The sequence below is a fragment of the Malaya genurostris genome, chromosome 1 (assembly GCF_030247185.1).
Source record: "Malaya genurostris strain Urasoe2022 chromosome 1, Malgen_1.1, whole genome shotgun sequence".
Classification (NCBI taxonomy): domain Eukaryota; kingdom Metazoa; phylum Arthropoda; class Insecta; order Diptera; family Culicidae; genus Malaya; species Malaya genurostris.
In genome coordinates, this window is record NC_080570.1 from 142,952,337 (window position 1) to 142,974,995 (window position 22,659).

At 39.1% G+C, this 22,659-nt stretch overlaps 2 protein-coding genes across 3 annotated transcripts; both read right to left on the reverse strand.

Annotated features, from left to right (window-relative positions):
* Positions 1-512: 512 nt before the first annotated feature.
* LOC131426000 (uncharacterized) lies at positions 513-9,502 on the reverse strand. Its single transcript, XM_058588375.1, has 6 exons — positions 9,135-9,502; positions 7,907-9,079; positions 7,696-7,847; positions 7,417-7,633; positions 2,860-3,326; positions 513-2,805 (listed from the first exon to the last, which is right to left on the reverse strand). Exons 1-6 carry the CDS (start codon positions 9,429-9,431, stop codon positions 1,593-1,595), a joined length of 3,519 nt encoding a protein of 1,172 aa, XP_058444358.1. The 5' UTR covers positions 9,432-9,502; the 3' UTR covers positions 513-1,592.
* Positions 9,503-9,630: 128 nt separating this feature from the next.
* LOC131426001 (nuclear transcription factor Y subunit gamma) lies at positions 9,631-17,473 on the reverse strand. 2 transcript variants are annotated; one of them, XM_058588376.1, is made up of 4 exons: positions 17,172-17,473; positions 10,363-11,007; positions 10,110-10,286; positions 9,631-10,039 (listed from the first exon to the last, which is right to left on the reverse strand). In XM_058588376.1, exons 2-4 carry the CDS (start codon positions 11,005-11,007, stop codon positions 9,737-9,739), a joined length of 1,125 nt encoding a protein of 374 aa, XP_058444359.1. In that variant the 5' UTR covers positions 17,172-17,473; the 3' UTR covers positions 9,631-9,736. The 2 variants fall into 2 exon arrangements, with proteins under 2 accessions (XP_058444359.1, XP_058444360.1); XM_058588377.1 differs by having other exon boundaries at positions 17,168-17,473.
* Between the last annotated feature and the right edge of the window lie 5,186 nt (positions 17,474-22,659).

Here is a 22,659-nt window from a genome sequence, read left to right on the forward strand (position 1 = left end):
CGGAACTTATTCTGTACTTTTAAGTTTTAAAAGGCTCTACGCGTATACTTAAGCAGAGAGATAGTGGAACTTTTGGATGCTTGGGTTTACTCCTAAATGTAACGGTTTTCCATCTAAAATACCCGGTTGCATCCTCCACTCACTACTCTCATCTGATCGTTCATTACTCAGTATGCCACAATGGTATTCCAAGAACTAAGGTTTTCGAACTAACTTCGATTTCTCAGAGATGGTTAAACCGACGTTCGCAAAGTTAGGTTCAAATTTAGATTCAAATGAAAGATGTAACAGTGACTGTTGCTTGACAAATGCGCATGGTTGGCTTTTGCAAAATTATTAAATGTTTGTGACGCGCCCTAGGTACTTCCGAAACGAAGGAACCGAGTGCAGTAGGAAGACGTCGAACTTGGAGATCTCAATGGATAGAGATATTTGGACATGTTTGCTTGATGCAGCAAAGGGCTTTGCAGGACAAGGGTGGCAAGTTAATATTTGAACATTTTCACATGTGAAATATTTTTTATTATAATCTACACAACATGGTAACATCATTTGATAATTTTACAAATATATTCAAAGAAGATGGATATTGAACATGCGGGTATGCGTGGGTTTGACATGTCAATCTAGAGTGCTTAGAGTTAGGCACAGTTATACCGTTTTCGTTTATTGATCAGAGCAGCCCGAGAGCTAACCCAGAGTTGCCCAAACAACTTTTGCGATGTTTGTTTTAGCAACCTGGGGACGCTCTAGATCGGACTCCAATCGCGTAGTTTCGCTCTGAAAATTTCCTCGGGTCGCACCACGACATCCATGCGAGTTTGTTTATTTTTCTTTTTTTATGAGTTGCTGTTTAGGGCGCGTACAACGTTTTCGTTTTACTCGGAGTCAGAGTCGCCCGCGTGTAGGTTCAAAAACAAAAGCGGTATTAGACTGCAGCAAGCGTCAATTACTATTTTTCTCGGCGATCGGTCTGTTTTATTAAACACATGTATTTTTCAGAATTGATGGTGGGTAAGGCCTTTTTAAAAGTTTATCCAATTTTTCACCAATCTTGTCTTCATCGCGTTACTTCTAAAGTGTGATTTTTTAACATCTTCAGTGCAGCTCAACGGCAGGGCAGTTGCACGTAATGGGTAAGATTCAATTTTCGTGTTCTGTCTCTTGTGGGTACTTTTCCTTAAGTTGAATCACCAGACTTTCAAAAAATTGCGCAAATTTTGCCTATGTCGTTTTCGCTTGATGCCAAATCTAACTTCATTTCTACCCTTAACCCTTACTGCTGTTAAATCCTTTTGCTGAAGCCAGTTTCAAGCCAAATTTCAACGACATTGAACTGAAAATTGATTCAATTCCGTTGCTAAGTGCGAACCCAAACCCAGTTTCGTGAAAAGTGGGTCAAATGCAGTTTTCTCAAGCGAAAACGATATTAGTGAGCAGTGACTATGTATTACTATAAACCGTGGCTTGAATTCCCGTGCTTTTTATAATAAAATCTTTTTAAACATTGCATAAACTTGAAAGGCGTGCTTCATTTAGGTGCTCTAGTCTAGTGCTTAACTTCCTTCTGTAACTGCCGAAACGGGCTTCGCTCACTCTTCCTGGGTGTCCGTATCGAGCAGCTTGCTCATGGTTACAATATCTCGGGTGCTCCAGGGTTCCAACGGGTCCGGCGGAGAACCTTCCGCTGCTCCATCCGCCATTCCATCATCCTGTTCCATCGAAGCTCGATGGCGTGACCATCCCCCGCCAACCGTTGTCGGTGCCGACTTCATCCGTTTATCTTTTTTCGTCGTCGAACCACTTTCATTGGACGTGTCAGGCGAAATTTTGTTGTTCCGTCCACGTCCGATTCCGTGACGCTTACGGGAAGCGGATTTCTTGCTACTCTCCGTTGAATTGCTGTCCCTTTCCGGTGAAGTTCGTGCTCTCTGATGGAACTGTTCCATCCGGCGATGGACTTCCTCCACCGTTACTTCTTCGCCATCGTCTTCGTGCACTTCTTTCGCTTCTTCATCGACGTCATGTTTCAGATCTTCGTCGGTGTACTCGTAAGCCGTATTCAATGCTTCAAAATCTTCCTGCACTGCACGAGCCACGTTCTTGTCATCCCAGGCAATCATAAACAGTGGATGTTGGTCAGTTTTCTTCTTCCGCGCAGTGGTTCTCGAAACAGCCGACTTAGCCCGTCGAATCAGAGAAATTTTTCCAAGAACAGGCTTTTCGGCCGCTTCGCTATCAGTGTCCTCCAAGGCTTCCAGAGTTTTGAGAAACTCCCGCTCCTTCACCGGATCGACAATGTCTTTCGCATCCAAGAAAGGATTCAGCTGTCCTACGGTTTGCTGTTGCTGTTGATTTTGCTGTTGTTGTTGCTGCTGCTCTTCCTGTCGTTTTTGGATCTGTCGGGTAAAATCGATCTCATGCACGTGGTCCAACGTGGAAGCATCGAAAGCTAGCATTTTAACATTTTGAGCGTACTGTTCGTCCACCGAAGCCGCTTCCGATATGATGACCAACTCACGCAACGGATCTTTGTAATCCTTCATTGGAGGAAAATCGTCGTAGGCCGGCGGAGCACTGACAACGGATTGACGTTTCATCAGAGCGGGTGTTGGCGGAATTTCCTTGACTGGTTGTTGTGGTACTGCAGAAATGGTCGCCGCTTTCACGCTTGTGGGTTTTCCTGTAGGATCAATTGTTGGTGGGACTGATGGATCCGTACTAACCATTACGATATCCTGCGTGAACGACATCACATCGATGGCGGCCGTGATCGCAAATGGATCTTCTTCGTAGCCCTTTTTCCTGGAAGCGATATGTGTGGTGATTTGAGGTCAAAGAATTTCCAAACCAACTTACTTCTTAGATACTTTAGCCGGTGACGTGATCGACGAACGACCCCACATGATTCTTCGCAGCTCCTCTCCGGTCATGCTGCGCTTCTTCAGCTCATTCAGGGTGACACGAAGGACGCTCTTCCAGTTGCTGACGGCACCCTTCCGTTGACGGGCACGTGTTTTACTCTTGCTCTTGATGACCATCACTCCACGGATCTCGTACCGCGGATCATCCGAAGGACCCAACCCGATCGAGTACTCTTCCAGATACTTCTTTGCGTCTTCCTGCTTTACCGCCCGCTCGAGATTAACCACGATCTTGGCCCACTGTTTCATACCTTCTTTCTCGGCTTGCTCGATGACGTACGCGTAGGTGTTGCCCATCATAGCGATCAACATGTTGAGCAGCAAGATCGGCACAAAAATCATGAACAGTATGAACACGGTTTTGGCCAGGCTCGGGTAGGTTGTCAAGTTCAAATCGGCGTACTATTGGTGGAGAATAGTATGAAATAATGGTAGAAGAAATTAGTATTTGATTTTTTTTTACATCACGTATTTTTAATTTTCTGAATAAATTCCGGGAACTTTTTGATCAATGTAAAAAATCGTGTAAATTTACGTCTTCTGAGACCGACATATATGAGCGTCAAAAACCTACTCAATTTCACAGTAAATCTAACTTATACTTAATGCATTCTGACATTTTTTTAACCGCCAAAACATGTATATTTACACGTTTGCTTGAAAGGCGAGGTATATAGGTAGGACGTATATTAATAAAAACAATTTTTTTTGCTGTGTACGTTTCGAAGTTTTTTGAGGTCTATCTGAGTCAACGTATGAGTAAAGGTACAATGATTTTTATTTTCGTTCCGATTATAAAGGTAATAACCTTAAGGTCATTCGTCTCTTTTGAGCCAGAAAAAACTGTCTGACCCTATGTGCGGGGTTGGGAATCGAACCCAGGCGGGTTGCGAGACAGGCATCGACTATGGAAAAATGTTCCATTTGACGAAGCGTTTCACTCGATATTATCGTGAGATGTGAGGCGTTACGTTAAGTTAAAGATGCTAGAAAGCGTTGCATACGATAACTTTCTTAAGTTGAGAGTTACAAATCATCTAATTTTTTTCAAATCATGAATTTTACATTCCAAAATAAAAAACCATCATTATTTTTTTGAAATTATGAATGTTAGAAATCCATTAGATTCTTGCGGTAAACGAGTTACGATGCGTTACTTTTTTGTAAGTTATAGGCTTTACGAAGCGTTACTCACGTTACTTTTTTTAGTCTTAGATGTTACGAGGCGTTACATGTGTTACTTTTATGTATGTTAGAGACATTACGAAGCGTTACATGCGTTACTTTTTTGTATGTTAGTGGCGTTACATGTGTTTTTTTGTGAGTTAAAGTCGTTATGAAGCGTTACATGCGTAACTTTTCTGTGAGTCATAGGCGTTACATGCGTTATTTTTTGTATGTTAGAGGCATTACGAAGCGTTACATGCGTTACTTTTTTCGTATGTTATAGACGTTACGAAGCATTACAAGCTTTTTTTTGTGAGTCATAGACATTACGAAGCGTAACATGCGTTACTTTTTTGTATGTTAGAGGCGTTACGAAGCGTTACATGTTTTACTTTTTTGTATGTTATAGGCGTAACGAAGCGTAACATGCGTTTTTTTGTGAGTCATAGGTGTTGCGAAGCGTTACATGCGTTTCTTTGTAATAAGTTATAAGCGTTACGAAGCGTTACATACGTTATATTTTTGTAAGGTATAGGCGTTACATGCGTTACTTTTTTGTATGTTATTGGCGTTACATGCGTTATTTTTTGTGAGTCATGCGTTACGAAGCATTACATACGTTACTTTTTTGTATGTTAGAGGCGTTACGAAGCCTTACATGCGTTACTTTTTAGTATGATAGAGGCGTTACATGTTTTTTTAGTGAGTTGAAGTCGTTATGAAGCGTTACTTGCGTTATTTTTTTGTGAGTTATAGGCGTAAATCAGCATTACATGCGTTTCTTTCTTCTGAGTCATGGACGTTACATGCGTTATTTTTTTTGTTAAAGGCGTTACGAAGCGTTACATGCGTTAATTTTTCTGTATGTTATAGACGTTACGAAGCGTTACGTGCGTTTTTTTGTGAGTCATAGGTGTTGCGAAGCGTTACTGTTTTTGTGAGTCATAGGCGTTACGAAGCGTTACATGCGTTATTTTCTGAGTCATAAGCGTTACGAAGCATTACATGCGTTACTTTTTTGTGAGTCATAAGTGTTGCGAAGTGTTACATGCGCTACTTTAATGTAAGTTATAGGCGTTACGAAGCGTTACTGTTTTTGTGAGTCATAAGCGTTACGAAGCGTTACATGCGTTTTTTTTTTTAGCCATAGGCGTTACGAAGCGTTAAATGTGTTACTTTTATGTATGTTGTAGGCGTTACGAAGCGTTACATGCGCTACTTTTTTATAAGTTATAGGCGTTACGAAGCGTTACTGTTTTTGTGAGTCATAAGCGTTACGAAGCGTTACATGCGTTATTTTTTTATGAGCCATAGGTGTTGGGAAGCGTTATATGCATTACTTTTTTGTATGTTAGAGGCGTTACGAAGCGTTACATGCGTTATTTTTTTGTAAGTTAGAGGCGTTACGAAGCGTTACATGCGTTACTCTTTGTTAGTTATAGGCGCTACGAAGCGTTACATTTTCGAAATTTATAGGCGTTACGAGTGTTACATGCGTTGCGTTTTCAGTAAATCGGAATTATGGGCTGACAACTTTTAGTTTTTGGTCAGATGATAATGCAACGTCGCATACTGCATTGAATCTTCGTGATTTTTCCGCCAAAAATTCAACCAATATCGTTCCGCAATCACCGTATTCACCAGATTCAGATCCGTGTGACTTCTGGCTATTTAATAAACTCAAACATCCGCTCCGGGGTACCGTTTTGAATTGAATTGAAGACATTAAACGTGAATCGCTACGGGTATTCCGGAAATTGACTTTAAAAACTGTATCGAGGATTGGAGAAAAATGTGATTTGGAAGAATAAAGAAATTTGAAATAAACAAAGTCTTGCCCACAGTAGTATGTACCTCAAGCCAAATACATTTTGTTACTGAAGGTTGTAGCTTTCGAACAGTATTTCCGTATTCCGATTGAAAATATTTTCTGCACTATTTTTTTGCGTGCAACCAAAAGTGGCCATTTTCACCCGAGTCTCCTCCATTGTAATCGAAAATCGAATAAACGAAAAGTGTTGTTTATCATAGAGCATAACAAAAAATTCGTCCCAATAATCATTAAAATTGAATGTAATCAGATTTGATTTAATAAAAATCAAATATTACGCTACGAAGTGCGCAGCACGGAGAAAAAATATATTCAAAAACTAACAACAAAATGTGGAACAGGCTCCGAACCCAGGTTAATTTCAGTTTCATTTGATGAATATAGTTCTGGAATAATGAAATTAACTCATTTTCAGAATCCAGAAGTTCTAGAACAGAATTTTGAACGTGAATTCCGAGCCTGAACAAAGGAACCAAATTAAGTTCCACCGGCGAACGGACCGTAACTGGGTAGAAGACGGGTATAAATAAACGACATAAATAAAAAAAATTTAAATCCAAAATCAAAGTTCCGAACTTAATCCCACACTCTTAGAAAAAATGAAATTTACGCTTGACGTAAATTCAAGTATGCCGTAATTTATTCGGTGATGACACAATATTACGTCTATTAACATGTAAAAAGATTTTTTGTGTCTGTATCGATGTAAACTTCAGCTAAATCAACTGTCAAGTTTTGGATATAACTTATCTTTACATGCTTTGAATTGTAAATTAGAGTGATCTATAAAGATACGATTTTTTTTCTAAGTGTGCTGCCGACAGGTTCCCAATTCTGGAAACGCATTCTGAAACTGAATTGAGATATTAGTTTCGGAGACTAAATTCAAGAGCTTCTGGTTCAAGAGTCAGTTCCAAAATTCAGGTTCGTAGTTCAAATCGTACCTTTGAGGACCCGACAGACAATAGTTAAAAGATACTTAATTAACTTAATTAAAAAAATCCTACCTTTCGTCTTAGATTCCCGATTTAAAATTCATAACCCTTTCCCCCCTGAATTTGGTTCCACAATTCTGAAGTTGAAATGCTCAATTAGAATTCTGGAATCAAATTCCGAGTATATATTAAGGAGCTAAATTCACTTCCTAAATCTTCATCAAAAATCTAGTTTCAGCATGAGATTTCAGTTCCAAAATAATATTTCAGATCCCGGAACTAAATTTTGAAACAAAGTCCTCGTGCGGTTTTTTTTCTCGCTAAACAAACTCCGTGCATATTTGAAGAACTCGACTTCACAGACTTTTGAAGTTTTTAGGTACGGTTCTGACGGTTGCTCACCTTCCGTCACAGACAACCTCCGTCACCGTCAAAATTAGTTGAACGCATTCTTACGGAGACATTCACACACATTGTAACAGTTACAGAACGTCTTGATGGCGGGTACGATGGAAGGAGAATCGTACTTTACTTGGTATATCTAGACGACACGACTTACATCGTAATCACCCAATGTGGTCTGGAACAGTGCCATCCATGTGCTCCAGTAGCTACTGAACGGTGTTTCGTCCACATCCGGGTGTCCCTTGTACAGAAAGTAGAAAGCCTGTGAGAATCCAAACAGTATGATCATGTAGATAATGCCAAATGTGAACATGTCACCGGTGATCATGGAAAAGATCATCGTCACGAAGGGCCCCGTCAAACCGATTGCTCTGTGAATGAATGGAAGTAATCCGTTAGAAACCAGAAAGGGAACTTTCGGACGATTAGTTACCCAGCGAAAAACATCAGTAGGAACCAGCTTCCCGGAACTGCAAACAGTAGGATCTCTTCTTCGGTTTCCGTATCACCCAATATTCGTAGTGGAATACATGCCAAAATCATCAGGTTCGAGACGAGGAAAATGGCTTTTGCCGGTGCGTTAGACTGAAATAATCAAATTTGTTTCAGATGCTTAGGAGCTGTCAAAACGTGCGGGAACTCACCAAAGATTTAATGAACGAAATCAAACCTTGATTCTTAATTTCATCACCCTGTTGCAGCACAACGTAACTCAGCACTCCCATCACGGTTGCGATTTCAAATCCATACCGGAACCAACTTGTCAAATCAATCCCCTCATCGCCGTCGCCGTCGTCGTCGTTGGCCGCTTCCGTAGCCGTCTCGCCATCCGATTCACCGGTTTCATCGGGAAAAACTCGAGCCGGTCTCAGATAAACCGAACACGACAAGCAAAACAAATGCAGTGCAAGAATCAACAACCGCTTCAGGAACTGATTCCGGGCGAACGTTTTCCACTTTTCGTCCAGCAAACGTTCCACGATGCCACCGTCCAGCATGTTGAGATGCTCTTCCTTGGTACCGTTCAAAATGATGAACAGCGCCGAGTTCCAGTTGGTTGATCCGTCCGGCATCAGCGTGTCGAGTGCATTCAGCGGATACCCGGAACAGGTGATGTTACTGTAGCGCCAGAATTCCCTTGCCGACAGTTCCAACATTTCGCGAAATACTTCATCGCGACCCAACCGGCAAGCCAACGTCAACGGAGTCAGACCGGCTTCGTTCGAAATTCCATTCTTACAAGGCAGCTTCGGATGTCGCAGTGCATAACCGAACATGTCCAGTTTATCCCCGACGACGACCATATGCAAGATCATATTTCCAAAGCTGTCCTGTGCATTCGGATCTGCTCCACACTCCAGCAGCAGATTGTAAACGGATTCATTCGCACAACAGGCGGCCCACGCCAACGGGTACTCTCCGAGATAGGCCAAGCCCTCGTAATCCGTCGTTTTGACCGGTCGCAATCCCTGCTGGTCTCGCGGAAGGAAGAAGCGTCCGATGGCCCGCTGGGACACATCCGCTCCGGCATCAATCAAATCACCCACCAACTCATTGTTGCTGTAGGCGATCGCCAGGTGGAGTGCACTAGCGCCCAGGTACTCTTCCCCTTCCATCACATCGATCGATTGTTCCGGAAAAACCCGCAACAGGATGCGGGCCAACTTGGTGTGAATTTTAGTGTCACAAATAATCAACACATGCAGCAAACTTTCACCGAGCAAACCTCGGTACTGCATCTGCCAGCAAGCTTTGTGGTCAACCCATTTCCCCAGGGGATCGTGCGGCGACAGAGAAGCCTCAATCGGAATGACAACCTTGAATGGAAAAATCGATACGGTACGGTTACGCAACCATCACCCATTTACCCACCTCATGATTATCCATGTACTTCCAGCGAAGATACTCGGCCCGATTGATGATCTGTCCGCGCCCATTGTTGTACATAAAAACACCGAACTGTTCCCGAATTAGCTGCTCCACGGCTTTCTGACCGCCAACCTGGAACGCATCAATCAAATCGCCACCCCGTTTGTAGTTGGCCATTTTGTACAGCAAACACTGGTTCGAAGCGTTGGCACTCTGCGAAATCACCTGATCCAGAATGGCACCGCCCTGGGGGATGTTACGCTTCTTGCGGCACAACCGTCGCCAGTCCATTCGGACCATCGCTGCCAGGGAAGTCGACGACGAACCGATGTGAACCGATCACACTCACGACCGACACGGTAGTGAAAAATCGAAATCGAATCAACAACAGGACTCGGAACCCCCTCCGGTTGGCATGGTTCCTGGTGAGTACCGTAATTCAACAGGTGTTTGTTTTTTCGATAATGAAACACTAAATTCGTTTATCAAAACACTTATCATTTAATTTAATCGATGTTATCAACCTAACCTAATTCGGTATACCAAGTTGGTAAAAATCTGATATAAAACACTATTTACAGGTTTCGGCTTGGGGCGTTTCCCATTTATTCGTACTGGCTTTGCTGCTGCTGGTGCTGCGGTTGATGTTGATGCACCGGAGATTGTTGAATGGTGAGATGTTGCTGTTGGTGTTGCTGCTGCTGCTGTTGCTGCAGTTGCTGAAGCTGTGCTGCATTCAAAAACACTCCGGCCGGCGATGTCTGAATGATCGTTGGTGTCGTTTGAATCTGCGGTGCCTGAATGATGATCGGCTGTCCGGTGGGTTGTGCCGTTGGATTACCGGCTGCCGTTCCACCCAGCTGTATCTGTGATCGAATGAAGTTGAGCTGAGTTTGGGTCAACGGGATCTGAAAGAAATGGTAGCAAACCGTTAGTATAGGTAAGTTAGTATTTTCGATTATAATCGACTGAACGTACGGGAATGTGAGTTACTTCTCCGGTTGGGGTGAGAACTTGTTGCATCAGCTGAAGCGGTTGACCTTGTGCTAGCTGGGCTGCATTGATGGCCGTTGTTCCTGCAGTTTGAATGGTGGCTTGACCCGTCCCAGGATTGGTGAGAATTATGTTCTGCGTTGGAGCTGTGATAGTTGCGATCTAACGGTAAGTAAACAAATTCGTGTTAAACCAAAAAAAAAACTAACAAGCCATGTGTGACCGGAATTCAACGAACCTGCGGCGTGGTTTGCTGCACCGTTTGAACCTGAGGCTGTTGCAGTTTTACTTGAGCTACTGCCGGAGAAGTTGTTTGCATTTGAATTACATTCGTTGTGCTGTTCGTGGGATTCGCAACGGTCGCCGTGGTACCGCTGTTACTGCTGCTGCTGCTACTGTCCTGCAGAGCTTGTTGATGTTGCTGGGCAAGCTGTAGATAATACTGGACATCGTCCGTCGATGACTTCGCTTCATAGTCCCGCCGGGACGGTTTAATCTCCTCTCGGGGTACGATATCGATCAGGAAATCAAACTGATCATATTTGGCAATGGCCATCGCAATGTCGCTCCGTTGCAACGTTCGTCGTTTGTTCTCTTCCGTGTGCAGCCAGGCTCGGAGGGTTAACTCCTGGATGAACAGTTCGGCGGCTTTGGCGAATAGCAGCGGAGCTTCGGCGGATATCATTTTTACGTCTTCGTCCAGTTTCATGATTTTTTTTATTCGTGCCAACGGCAACAGCTGGTTGCCCGGTTCGACGTGTTTAAGCCGCACCGTCTCGTTCATCACCGCCGGCCAGAACTCTTCGATACTGCGCTGAGCGTCACTCATTTTTCCCGACGAACTGGCCACCGACTGACCCGCTGCACCGGGTTGACCAGACATCTGCAATGCAATCATTGTTAGTATAATTAATATAATGTTTCGTTCGAAAGTGCAAAACATAGATTTCTGTTCAAAATTGTTGTACTGACTCTGGAAGTGAATTTCCACCGTTTCACAACAGATAGCGCCACTAGTAAGGAAAAAAGTGGAGTGCATCATTTTTCCAAAACGGGTACCACGTAAGTTTGCCTTTTTTTCGACCCAAGTGAAATACATGCGAAAGTAGAAACAATTTGTGAGCAAGTGGCTATTCAAAGAGGTGAAAAATATCGATGAGTACCCCTTAAATTCTTGTTCTATCGATGGAATATCCGAAAAAAAGGTAAAAGTGTTGGTTTCAGTGAATTTCACGGAACTGTTCGTAGCCAGTTGAGCGCGAATAATTAAAAATTTCGAAGCAGGCACGTACCCAGAAAAATAGAAACAAACAAAATGTTTGATACGAAGTGAACAGTCTGAAAACTAAATAAAATGGTAGCTCAATCCGGGGCAAAATAAATGACAATAATGAAAAGACATTAAATTGCGCAAGCTTACCATAGTTAGGCATGATTCTGCAGATGAGAAAGATACCCGCTAGAGAACGAAATGATTACCCGACAATGGACTGAAGTTGTGCTTCGAAGCGACACGAATGCCTGGAAGGAAGGCTAAATGGGTCGGAAAAATCATGATGCCGGTTTTCTGGGTTTGTCATAATATACTTTTGTAGGACTACGTCAATGCAAGTATAAGCGTGCATTAATGGAGCAATTAAAGACTGAAATCACTGTGAAAGGTGTGCACATGAGCATCGGTATCATGGTTAAAATCAACAGTTCAGGGTTCCAATTACTTGCCCATCCATCTTGTTCACCTGATATAGCCCTCTTCGAACTTTAACTATTATACCCAAACCGCAAGTGATCTCTAATACCGTTTTCGTTTTTGAACCTACACGCGGGCGACTCTGACTCGGAGCAAAACGAACACGTGTTATGCGCCCTGAAAAAAATTCATAAAAAAAGATGGGTGGGTAATGTCAGAGACATAACTGGATATCGTGAATACGAAACAACTTCCACATTTTTCGCAAAAACAAAGAAGGCTTTACTTGATCTAGATTACTGTGAATTTCACACAGCGAAAAGTGCAAAAATAAAATCAAACAGTTCTAGATTTGCACTAAACTGAGAATATTTTCCTTCAATTTGCGAGCAAGAAATCGTAATAGTTCTTTAGAAAACTTTTAGAGCCATTAGAACGGCTGATTTCGTGTAATGCTCTCCACCGTTGCTTTTTCACCAATGCAAATGACTGGCAGCTGTGACGTAATCGCTCTTGTCGGAAGCGAAACTAGCTTTGCAAATGGCACAAAATACATCTGCTCGCATTGGCGATAGAATCCAAACTGATTCAATTTTTGTTAGGAGCTTTCTTTTACGTGATTTCGTTTGGAGCTTTTTCACTAATGGGCGGTCCTAACGGCTATAAAAATAGCCGCATACAGAATTTTAATGTCGATTATTTCATTTCGGATTTGCATTTCATTGAAAGAAACTATCAGGGTGCTGTACGGGATTCATTCCTGCCTTTCAGAAGGACCAAATTGTGGAACTCACTACGATATTAAACACTGTTCGGAACATGTTCCTCAAACGATTTGTTGTACAGCAGCAGATATTTTGTTCTCTTCCTCAGAACGCGTTCTGATTGGCTGGTGTTGACATGGGTCAAATGAGACAGGTTTTTCAATAGTGTACTATTGAAATACTTCAATGCTTTTGTTATACACGTTTAAGTTGAAAAATTTCGATTCTATTGGTAGTTAGATTATATAAATCCTTTCTCAGATCACTGAGCTATAAGCTTTCAAAATACGAGAAAGCCAAACGCGCCTTATGAATTATCCTCTTTGATACTCGTTTATACCAAACATTTGAGAAAAGTTTAATTTTGAACTATTTGCAATGTAGCAAAAATTATGTTGATTCGTTAGATACAACAAGAGATATTCACGATCAAAAACTTATCACTCTCTCAGAGGGTAAATTTTGAAAAGGCACCCCATAGTAAAATAAGTCGTATTCACGACAAAAGAAAAAACAAACAAACTCGCATGGATGTCGTGGTGCGACCCGAGAAAATTTTCTGATCATTTTTCAAGATCTTTTACAAGTTTTGTGGATTTTTTGCCCTGGTAATGGACATTTAGAAGGTCTTAGGGTGAAGCCAGAGCGAAAGTGACAAGCGACGCGAAGCGAAACGATGCGAAACTTGACAGATCGCACGGAGTCGCGCAGCAGAGCTCCGTCCACTCAAGTTCAGCAGAAAAATGACATCGCTATTAAATTTTATCCTTATCTCATTAACGGTTCCGGAATTACAAGACAATATGTGCAAATCTATGAGCAAATACGCACTCAATTTCGCGGAAATTTCTTAACCGATTTTTACAAACTAAGATGCTAATGAAATGTCTTGAAATTTTTCAACAAGTCCTCGAAAAGTTCATCCAGATCCGACTTCCGGTTCCGGTATTACAGCGCGATAAGTTAAAAATTTTCAATTTTTTGAGGATTTTTTTCAAAATTGCTGGCGAAATGAGGTGCAAATTTTTATAAAACTCACTGGTAAATTCATCTAGTTGGCAGACCTTGTTACTCACGGAACTCACTTTGTTTTCTTAGCAACGGTAACCGATTTCCACAAATCATGATTCAAATTAAAGCTCTCAGTGTCTTAAAAATACTGTGCAATTTCGTCCAGATTCAACTTCCGGAAATTATAGGGCAAAGAGTATCAAAACGTTCAAACTGTCATACAAAATGATGCAAAATCGGTATGTTCTGGTACGGAAGAAGAAAACGCCACTACCTGGCACACATCGTGGTTTCTATATTAACAAGACATAACTGTTTACAAATTGAAAAGATAATATACCAAAGAAAGATTTTGATTTTATTCAAGTTTGAAAAAAAAAATTTTACAAAATGATCTAGATGGATTAAAAAAAGTTTTATACCTTTGGTTTGACTGATAGGTCGGGCCAGACCCGTATATATGTATTAATCCAGACCCATGTCCGGAATTTAGTTTTAAGAGGGGTCTAAAAAATACACCAATTTCAAAAGTTTGTTTTAATGAAGATGTGTTTTTTTATTTGTCGAATAAATTTATTTCAAATGTAGCGATTTCAAAAGCATCGGAGACAGCGGTCAAAAATTTCGAAACAGAACATCACATCGATTTCTTAGAGACAGTTAAACTGATTTTAACGAACGTATGTTCAAATGAAGTGTCTTCTAATCCTATATTATCCTATTTAGTTTCATCAGGATCCAGCATTCGGGTCCGGAAGTACAGGGTGCTGGGTGATGAACGAAGCTCACAAATATTTCTCAGAGATGACTGAGAGATTTTCCCTAATGTAAAAATAGAATCAATAGAAAGGTCATATAATTTCACAATTTTTTATACAGTATCATACGAATCCGACCTATCTCAGTAGTATGAGTTATGAGAATCTCTGCATGATGAGGCGATGTTCGGAAGTTAAACACGATTTTTGAAGCTAAGTTTGTGTCTAACTACTTGAGCTGACATTTTACCACTTTTCGGTTTTAGCACGGTTTTTTTTCAGCAACATATTATTTCGAATATGACATAGTATAATTTAAGAAAGACTGCAGTATTTTCGAATTCAACTTATTTTTTTGTCTAGAAAGACTAAAACTACATACAGTAATAAATGCTCGAAGAAATGAGCCCCGTTTGAGCTGTTAGTAGAATATTGTCACTAATTGTACTGTTGTTGTACCGTTTATTAAAAACATATAGAACCGATACACTGAGGAAGGATGTAAATAACATTCCGAAATACGTATCTGTATTATAACGTTTGATACACTTTTGTGACAATAGTGGCTTTGTGAGAGTGTAACATAGTAGAATTAAACGGTACAATTAGTACAATTAGTGACATTATTCGTTATTTCGCAAAACTTTTATCAATAGTCATAATTCGTGAAAAATAATAGAACAATGCAAAAAATTCGTTTTATTTTCAGAAAGAGTGCAACATTTTATTTGCGAAACAGCATGAAATTTCTTTAAGGTTTTTTGAAACAGCACGGATTTATTTTGTCCGGGTTAAATTGCACCGGCATGTATTTCCCCGTAAAAAAACAGCGATGGGAATACTACTAATATTATAATTTAAATTATAATTTTTGATTTAATGCTTAGAGTATACAAAACTTCTTGGGAGACGCAAAAAAGGTCCACACTAATTTTGTTTGAAACATATAACAATGTATGTATCACATATGAAAAATATGAGCTTTCCAGAATTCCAGAAATTTTTCCTCATCCATGAGCAATAGTGTTCAGATTTAATAAACGTACTGCAATACTTTGTTTCCAGAAAGTTACTAGTTCCATTGAAGTAATTGACCTAGAATGCGAAAGCCGGTAAGACATGAATTACGATTAATTAAACTGATCACTTAGATCACTGGAATCGAAGCGTAGAAGTTTTTATTTGTTTCAATTCGTGCTTTCAAGAGTAGAGTGAAAAAGAAAAACAAATGGGACGAATAATACACATAAGTGATTGAAAAACTCTTAAGAGATTTTAGGAAGCGAGAGAGCGGTTTCTTCATAAACCATCAGTTGAGTTAGTTCTGACATTACTTTAATTTTTACATGTACATCTAATATCATTAAAGGTAAATATTTCAATAAATTTTCCGAAAAACTTTTATTCATTTTGCTATTTCTATGCAAATGTTCGATTTCTGAATCATTTCAAAAATGAGTAATTTCATATCCATTCTCGGTTCGTTCGCACGCATAAGACTGAATAACAAACCACCCAATTTTTGACACATATTTGCTTTACCAATGTTTACTCACTAAATGAGTTTTCCCTGTTTTGTCGGAAATGGGTCGAATAATCCACATAAATGGGTACTTTATTTTAATCGTGCAGATATTTTAAATTTTACTTCGTTTCTATACGGTTTAATTCACGGACTTTTCGAATGATTTAATACGCAATTTTTTGAATCATTTGTTCTTGAGAATCACCAAATATTTTGGCACTCCGAATGAATATTTCAGCTGTTTTCCAAAGAAGGAAACAAGATTTGTTGTAATCTCGAAATCTTCCAACCCCACTAAAAATGTACGAGGGCGTAACTTCATAATTCACACAAGTAAAATAGTATTAAAAAAATCGTAAAAGGGCGAAATTCTATTCACGATTTGTAATAGGAATTGAAACCACATTCAAAACATTCATCGGTGTTTTTCTCCATTTGCTGTCAATGTAAGTTTCGCCCTCCTTTGAAAAACGACCGATTTAGAGTGTTAATCACATTGAATTCAAAGTTTATTCATGGTATCTGTGCCTTTAGTATCCGATTAATTTATAAAGCACAAGATCTTCGTTTGATTCGAGTTTTAGTTAGTCACCCTTCGAAATGAACACTACAAAATAGCAATATAATATATCAGTTTTTATGTCAATCATCAAAACCTTTCAATTTCAACACAATTCATAGTAAAAACTTGTTGAAATGTGCATCATATCGCATCTCGAGTTTTCACCATCCATTTAGAAGCGTTCCTTTTCATGTTGATCAAAAATCTCTCATCACAACACAATTCACATTTCATCAAACATCCGACCGAACACTGTCGGCTGCGTTTCAATAACAGACGAGTGAAGAGAACCCACTGACCACCTTGCCTTGCGGCGCCAGTACGCGAAACGAATGACGATCGCCCAGCCAATCGTTTAGTAACAATTTTGAACCAATCGTAGTAGGCAGTAGCAGCGTCGCTATTGGCCGCCTTCGCTTTGTTGGCCCAACCAAATCGAAGCAGCTGGCCGACAAATGAAACGACAGCACCGCCACACACGGCAGGCAGCGTCGACAAGGACCAGCGTTAGGCAAAAGTCACACTCATTGCTTGGCACTCACTACGGCCTCAGTGCGACCCTGGCCGTGCAGACCAATCGGTGATGAACAATTTTCGAAAAAAGCACCCAATCCCCCAAACATGAGCCCCGATTGGCCAATCGGACAGCCACCCGCAGCAAATAGGCTTCTCGCTTTGCGATGCCTCGACGGTGGGTGGCTGGGCAGCAGTTGAAGGCAAAAACAACACTCACTCACTTGTTTTGCTTTGCTGATTTGGCTTCCTTCCTTCGGGCTTGAAAAAACAAACACTGATTCACTAATTAACGCTCCGAAACTGATAATTTTTTATTTTGTGACGCGTACACACCACCACCGGAACCGTCCTTTTTCTATGGCACACACTTGCACTTAAGCGATATGCAAATTGTTCACGTTTTTATGAGGCTCGTTCTAAAGGTAACTGCAACAGGCGCTCCAATAAGCGCCTAGTGGTTTCGATCCTCTGCTCTCTGATTGACCAGAAATTCTTACCAATCGAAACAGCAGCGGCCATTTGATTGGCTCAGGCAGCTTTTTGACAGGCAGACCAGTGGCGTGTGAGCACTCAGCGCGAGAGCCATGGTTGTTGCGATGAGTGGCTAGGTTGTCCTGAGCAGCTGCACACCGGTCTGGCGCTGCTGGCACAGTGGGTGCAATGCGGGAATCTTGAATATTCGTTCGACAGAAAGAGGTAATGCATAATTGGTTATTTATTCTTTTTTCACTTTATATAATAGTTTTCTGTTTTGTATGGTATCCCTTATTTTGCAATAATTTTTCTGTTTTCTTCATAGGGCGAGTGCTTTAAAAAAATCACATGATGTCTTTAGTTCTTCTGGAACTAAATAATTACCTTTATTACGGGAAATTTATTAAAAGTCATCAAAATGTAGAGGAGCACTAGAAGTTTCCTTTTGGGTTTTCCTTTTCATTTTTGTATTCTGAATTGAGATGAGCATTAATAAAACACCCCTTTTTTCATAACCTAAGCTTCGGTGATAATTATTCCATACAGAAATAAAGCAAAATCCTTCTACGCGAAATTACTGATCGCTTTTGTCGAGCTAACAGCAGAATTTTTGCAGACAAGTTCGGTAAGAATGGAGAGTTACGAAATTTAGGATTGACGAGGTTTTCAGTAACTATACATTTTGCCGAGATGATTATCGAGCAGTCGACGGTGCAAATCTCGGCAATTTTTTCCCTAAAGACCAAACCCACTATTTTATGATTTAACATTTCAGTACAGACAATGCGACAATACGCAACGGCATATCAATTGTGGAACTGTTGATCAAATAGAACTTGAGTTTTTACTCTTACACACTTAAAACAGATACTCGAGCTCGATTACTGATTGTTTAGTAATTCTCATGCTCTTTTCCGAAATTCGTTAGGGTAATATTCTGATATCTCGGTAAAGCGTGCTCGTAGAGCTGAAAATACATAAATTGGATGAAGTAAAGAGATTCTTATATTTCGTTATAAGATAAGTGAAATTAAGGACTATTTACTTTTCATATAAACTTACAAACATTCGCTTATTTAATGGTAGAGGCGTTGATGAGCACTAGAAATTATTGGCTTTAGCCGTGATGTTTTCCTATGGCATTTGATTTTCTTTTATGTATGCTGAACTAAGCCTTGGTATTACATTCCTGTAGTGGAATTTGACTTTCTGTTTCAACAGACTTCGCAGCCGATTCAGAGTGTACAGAACCATTGCATGGCTGGTGCTACGATTCTATTGACACTACGAATCCTTCCAGGTCGCGGCTCGAACATACGACAATTGGTTTGTAAGACCAGTGCCTTATGCATTGAACCGCCAACCCGGGACGCTGAATGCTGAACTAAAATGAAAATAAATAAAACATCCTCTTTCTCCAGCTTCTGTAATATTTATTTCATACAACACGCAGAAAATGGAGCTTGTTTGAAAGAACAAAACAGTTAGTAGATTTTTAAAATTGATTTTTGTTAATTTCTATCTAGAATATGATTGTTTCAAACCAATTTCCCCCTTCAACACCAACAATAATATCTGATGTGAATTAACATTTTGGTCTCACCCAACGAAAAAAATTGCTGTTCCGACTAATTTTATTGTTGAAATAAACTACCAATTTTTTGCTTATTAACAAAAGTTGAGTTGATTTTATTGGCAAAATCTTTGTTGATTTAATTCTAACTTATCCTTATGTCATAAAAAATTTGATTCCTTTTATCTATGGTCTAATTTGTATAATGAAACAACACAGTTTATTGTTGAAATGAAACTTTTTCAACTGTGAATAAACAAAATTATTCGTACGTGTTTCAAAAAGTGAAACTTCATCTGCTCATTTCTTTTTCGTGGAGCATTTCAACAATTCAAGCTTAAGTATTGATAATAAGTAATATTAGAAACCTCATAATATTACATAACACGTTTTCTTTACAAAAAAAATTGTTACAGGATATCTCTACTTTAACCGATCTGCAAGGGCATCGCGGCCTGATTGTGGTTTGGAAATAATTTTAATTTCATTCATGTAAGTAATTAGAATTGCTAAAATAAAATAAATCGACAATAAATGTATTAAAAACCTCCAATTTATTTTGAAAGAAATCATTTTACTCTTAACAAAAAAAAATGATTTTAAGAAAGAGAAAACGTAAGTAGAAATAATATTCATTTTAGGTTTATATTTTATCATTTATTTCAACTGCCAAGTTTATAAATTCAAAGCACTATAATCTAATCTTCATTTAAAGTTAGTTCATTGTAAACTGACTATGCAAGTTAAATTTACTATGGAATTGTTTGTTAAGAAACTGACAGGTATGCACAAGCGAAATATTTGTTGTTTTTAACAAAATATTTATTGAAATAAACTAATTCACTGAGACAAATCAAACATCTAGTTTTGTAGTTTCAAGCAACAATATTTGCTCAGTTCGTACTCGCATCTCAGCCAACACAGTCGAAAATCGTTTGCGGTCGAAGCAAACGAAACAAAGACAATACAGTGCAGTGAACAATAGAGTGTACGGAATGGTCAAATACGATTTAACAAAGCCTGAAACTTGGCCAACAAGACCAAATTTAATTTGTATAGATTTCAAGCGTTGCAAAGTTAGACCAGCAGCAAATGAAATTGAAATCTTACTTAAAGAACGAATGCATCTAGACGCTAATAATGTAAGTGAGATTCAATTTAACAAAGCGTCTAACTGTGTGTACATTATGTTTAAACGTGAAAGCGATGCAATTGAATTTGCTTCGGTTAACAACGAGGTGCACAGCGTTGAGTGTGACAACATTAAATACAAAATTCCTGTGCACATGGTGGACAATGCCATACAAGTAAGCGTGCATGACCTTCCCCCGCAGACCAGCGATCAGTGTGTTCGGGAAATCATGTCGCAGTACGGTGAAGTTCTTTCCATCGAAAGAGAAGTACCACCGATGCGGCAATGGAGGACAAGACGAGCCACGAACAAAGTGCCCCTCAACCATCGCAGGAGTGAAATGGAAGCTCTTCTCCTCCTAGAAAAAGAGTGACAACGAGATCTACTTCAAAAAATTGTTTATTTAAAAAATCGACTAATTCGGCCACGCAAAGCTTGTACGCAAATAGGCCTGAATAAAAACATCTTTTAAATAAAAAAAATACAATATTTGCTATATGAAACCAAATTTTTTTTGTCACTATTTCAATAAAATAAATCGTTGCGAGAAACCAAAATTTAGTTACTTTTACAATATTTTTCTCTGCGTGAATAATGAAGAAAAATCCTCTCTACGTTAGGTTACTGATGACTCAGCAATTCATGATTCGATCATAATCGCTTTTGCCGAGCTAATAGCAAAATTGCTACTGACAGTGGTTAACAATTAACTAATTTAGTATTTCCGATATTCTCAGAAATATTTATTTTGCCGAGACGAGCTTTTGGATGTACAAATGTCGGTAGTTTTTGCCCAGATTCAGCAAGAAAATTCAAGTATGTAACGGTTCAAGTACATAGAACTGCTTAATTGCATCAGAATATCGACTTGAACCTCTATTCACAGACGAGGTAAAAACGAAATGTAACAAAAACTAAGAACTGAACTGTCAAAATTTTAATACTAAATGAAACAATTTAACAATTGGTTTCAGGTCATCATGACATAATTATGCGAAATTTCGCATGCATTGTTTTTGGGATTGGATGTTTATATTTTTAACGATTTCTGATAAAAATGGGCAAATTCATTTGAAAAATTATAGGGTATTGTTCAAATTGTCATCTCATTTGAATTTTAATCAATGAATGGTTAACAAATCAAATACAATATATTTGCTTTGGAATTAAGAAGCAATACCGCAGAAAAAGTAATTCGAAAATAGTTCAATACTGCTGTTGTAGCGACGCGAAAACTCGAAGCAAATGCTCCTAATTTCATCTTACTCTTGAAGTTAATCTATCGAACAGAGACAACAGATCTCACTCTAACTAATGGTTTTTGTGTATGAGATGACTACTGGAGCTAAGATGAACGAGTGTACCATAAACCTAGTACAGTTTTAAAGCTAAGAATTGACCTACTAGTCCCACATACATTTGAACATGTAAGCACAAATAGGGATGATAAATATGATTAGAGGAGGGATGCAGGACAGCATAAAGTTCTGTTTGATATTTTTTTCAATTTTTTTGTATTTTTTGCATTAACCCATTATGTCCTAGCGTATGATATATCCGCAAAACTTCACATATTTTATTACATGTTTACTTAAGAAGTTTAGTACCTAACAGCTTTACTAAAGCACTAGTTGATAGTTCACACTTCTGATTTCTTTGTATATTAAAATTGTTCTCAAGTGTCAACGTTTTATTTGTTTCATAACCTTGCAAAGTTCACACAAATGACCAAAAAAAAAAGTAAGCAACATATTTGTGTAAATCTTATGTTCGAAACCATAGGTAATGGTTCCATCTTTTGACAAACCATTGCAAAAAATTCGAATTATTTCAGAAATGAAATTCCAAAAATATATGTTAAACAATAAAAAATTGTTGCTAATATTTGAACGTATGATAAATCATACGGTATGATAATACAGCAGTATTTTTTCCAAAGCATATCGTTAACCGATAAACTCGAGCCTTTCGAAAATCTCTTGCCATCAGCAATTAATTTAGTTATATCTTCGAAGTGTGGAATATTCAAAAACATGACTGCAAAAAATAATGCTAAGTATAGGGACCCTTAAGATTTCACGAACACGTGAATATGGAGTAGAACGCTAACTTAGAAAAGTAAGTATAAATACCTCCAAAACTTATTATTCATTGGAAACACTATCAAATAAGCTTACGATACTCCCAACAAATCGTACAAACATCTCAAATATCATACAAATACAAATAGGTAATACATTTTCCTAAAACTGAAGAAATGGAAACAAATGAAGTTTTTTTTTCAAATTTAAGATTAGACAGGTTTGAACCTTGAAGTCATTCACCACTGTGGGCCAGAAAAACCTTCTGACCCTGTGTGCGGGGTTGGGAATCGAACCCAGGTAGGCTGAATGAGAGGTATCGACAAATGAAGTTGTTTATATTTCAGTTTACAGTACAATATATACAAATAATATTACCAATAAAAATCCTCCAAAACCCGAAACAACGGAGGTATTTTGAACGAAATCCACTGAATATTTCCATTTAT

What these genes read in the sequence shown, in the direction of transcription:
- LOC131426000 (XM_058588375.1), bottom strand. Translation starts at nt 9,431, where the DNA reads ATGGTCCGAATGGACTGGCGACGGTTGTGCCGCAAGAAGCGTAACATC. An exon ending in AGTACATGGATAATCATGAG is followed by an intron (nt 9,080 to 9,134) that starts GTGGGTAAATGG and finishes TTTCCATTCAAG; the next exon opens with GTTGTCATTCCGATTGAGGC. An exon ending in TTTCGTTCATTAAATCTTTG is followed by an intron (nt 7,848 to 7,906) that starts GTGAGTTCCCGC and finishes TGATTATTTCAG; the next exon opens with TCTAACGCACCGGCAAAAGC.
- LOC131426001 (XM_058588376.1), bottom strand. Translation starts at nt 11,007, where the DNA reads ATGTCTGGTCAACCCGGTGCAGCGGGTCAGTCGGTGGCCAGTTCGTCG. An exon ending in TGCAGCAAACCACGCCGCAG is followed by an intron (nt 10,287 to 10,362) that starts GTTCGTTGAATT and finishes ACTTACCGTTAG; the next exon opens with ATCGCAACTATCACAGCTCC. An exon ending in GAGAAGTAACTCACATTCCC is followed by an intron (nt 10,040 to 10,109) that starts GTACGTTCAGTC and finishes CATTTCTTTCAG; the next exon opens with ATCCCGTTGACCCAAACTCA.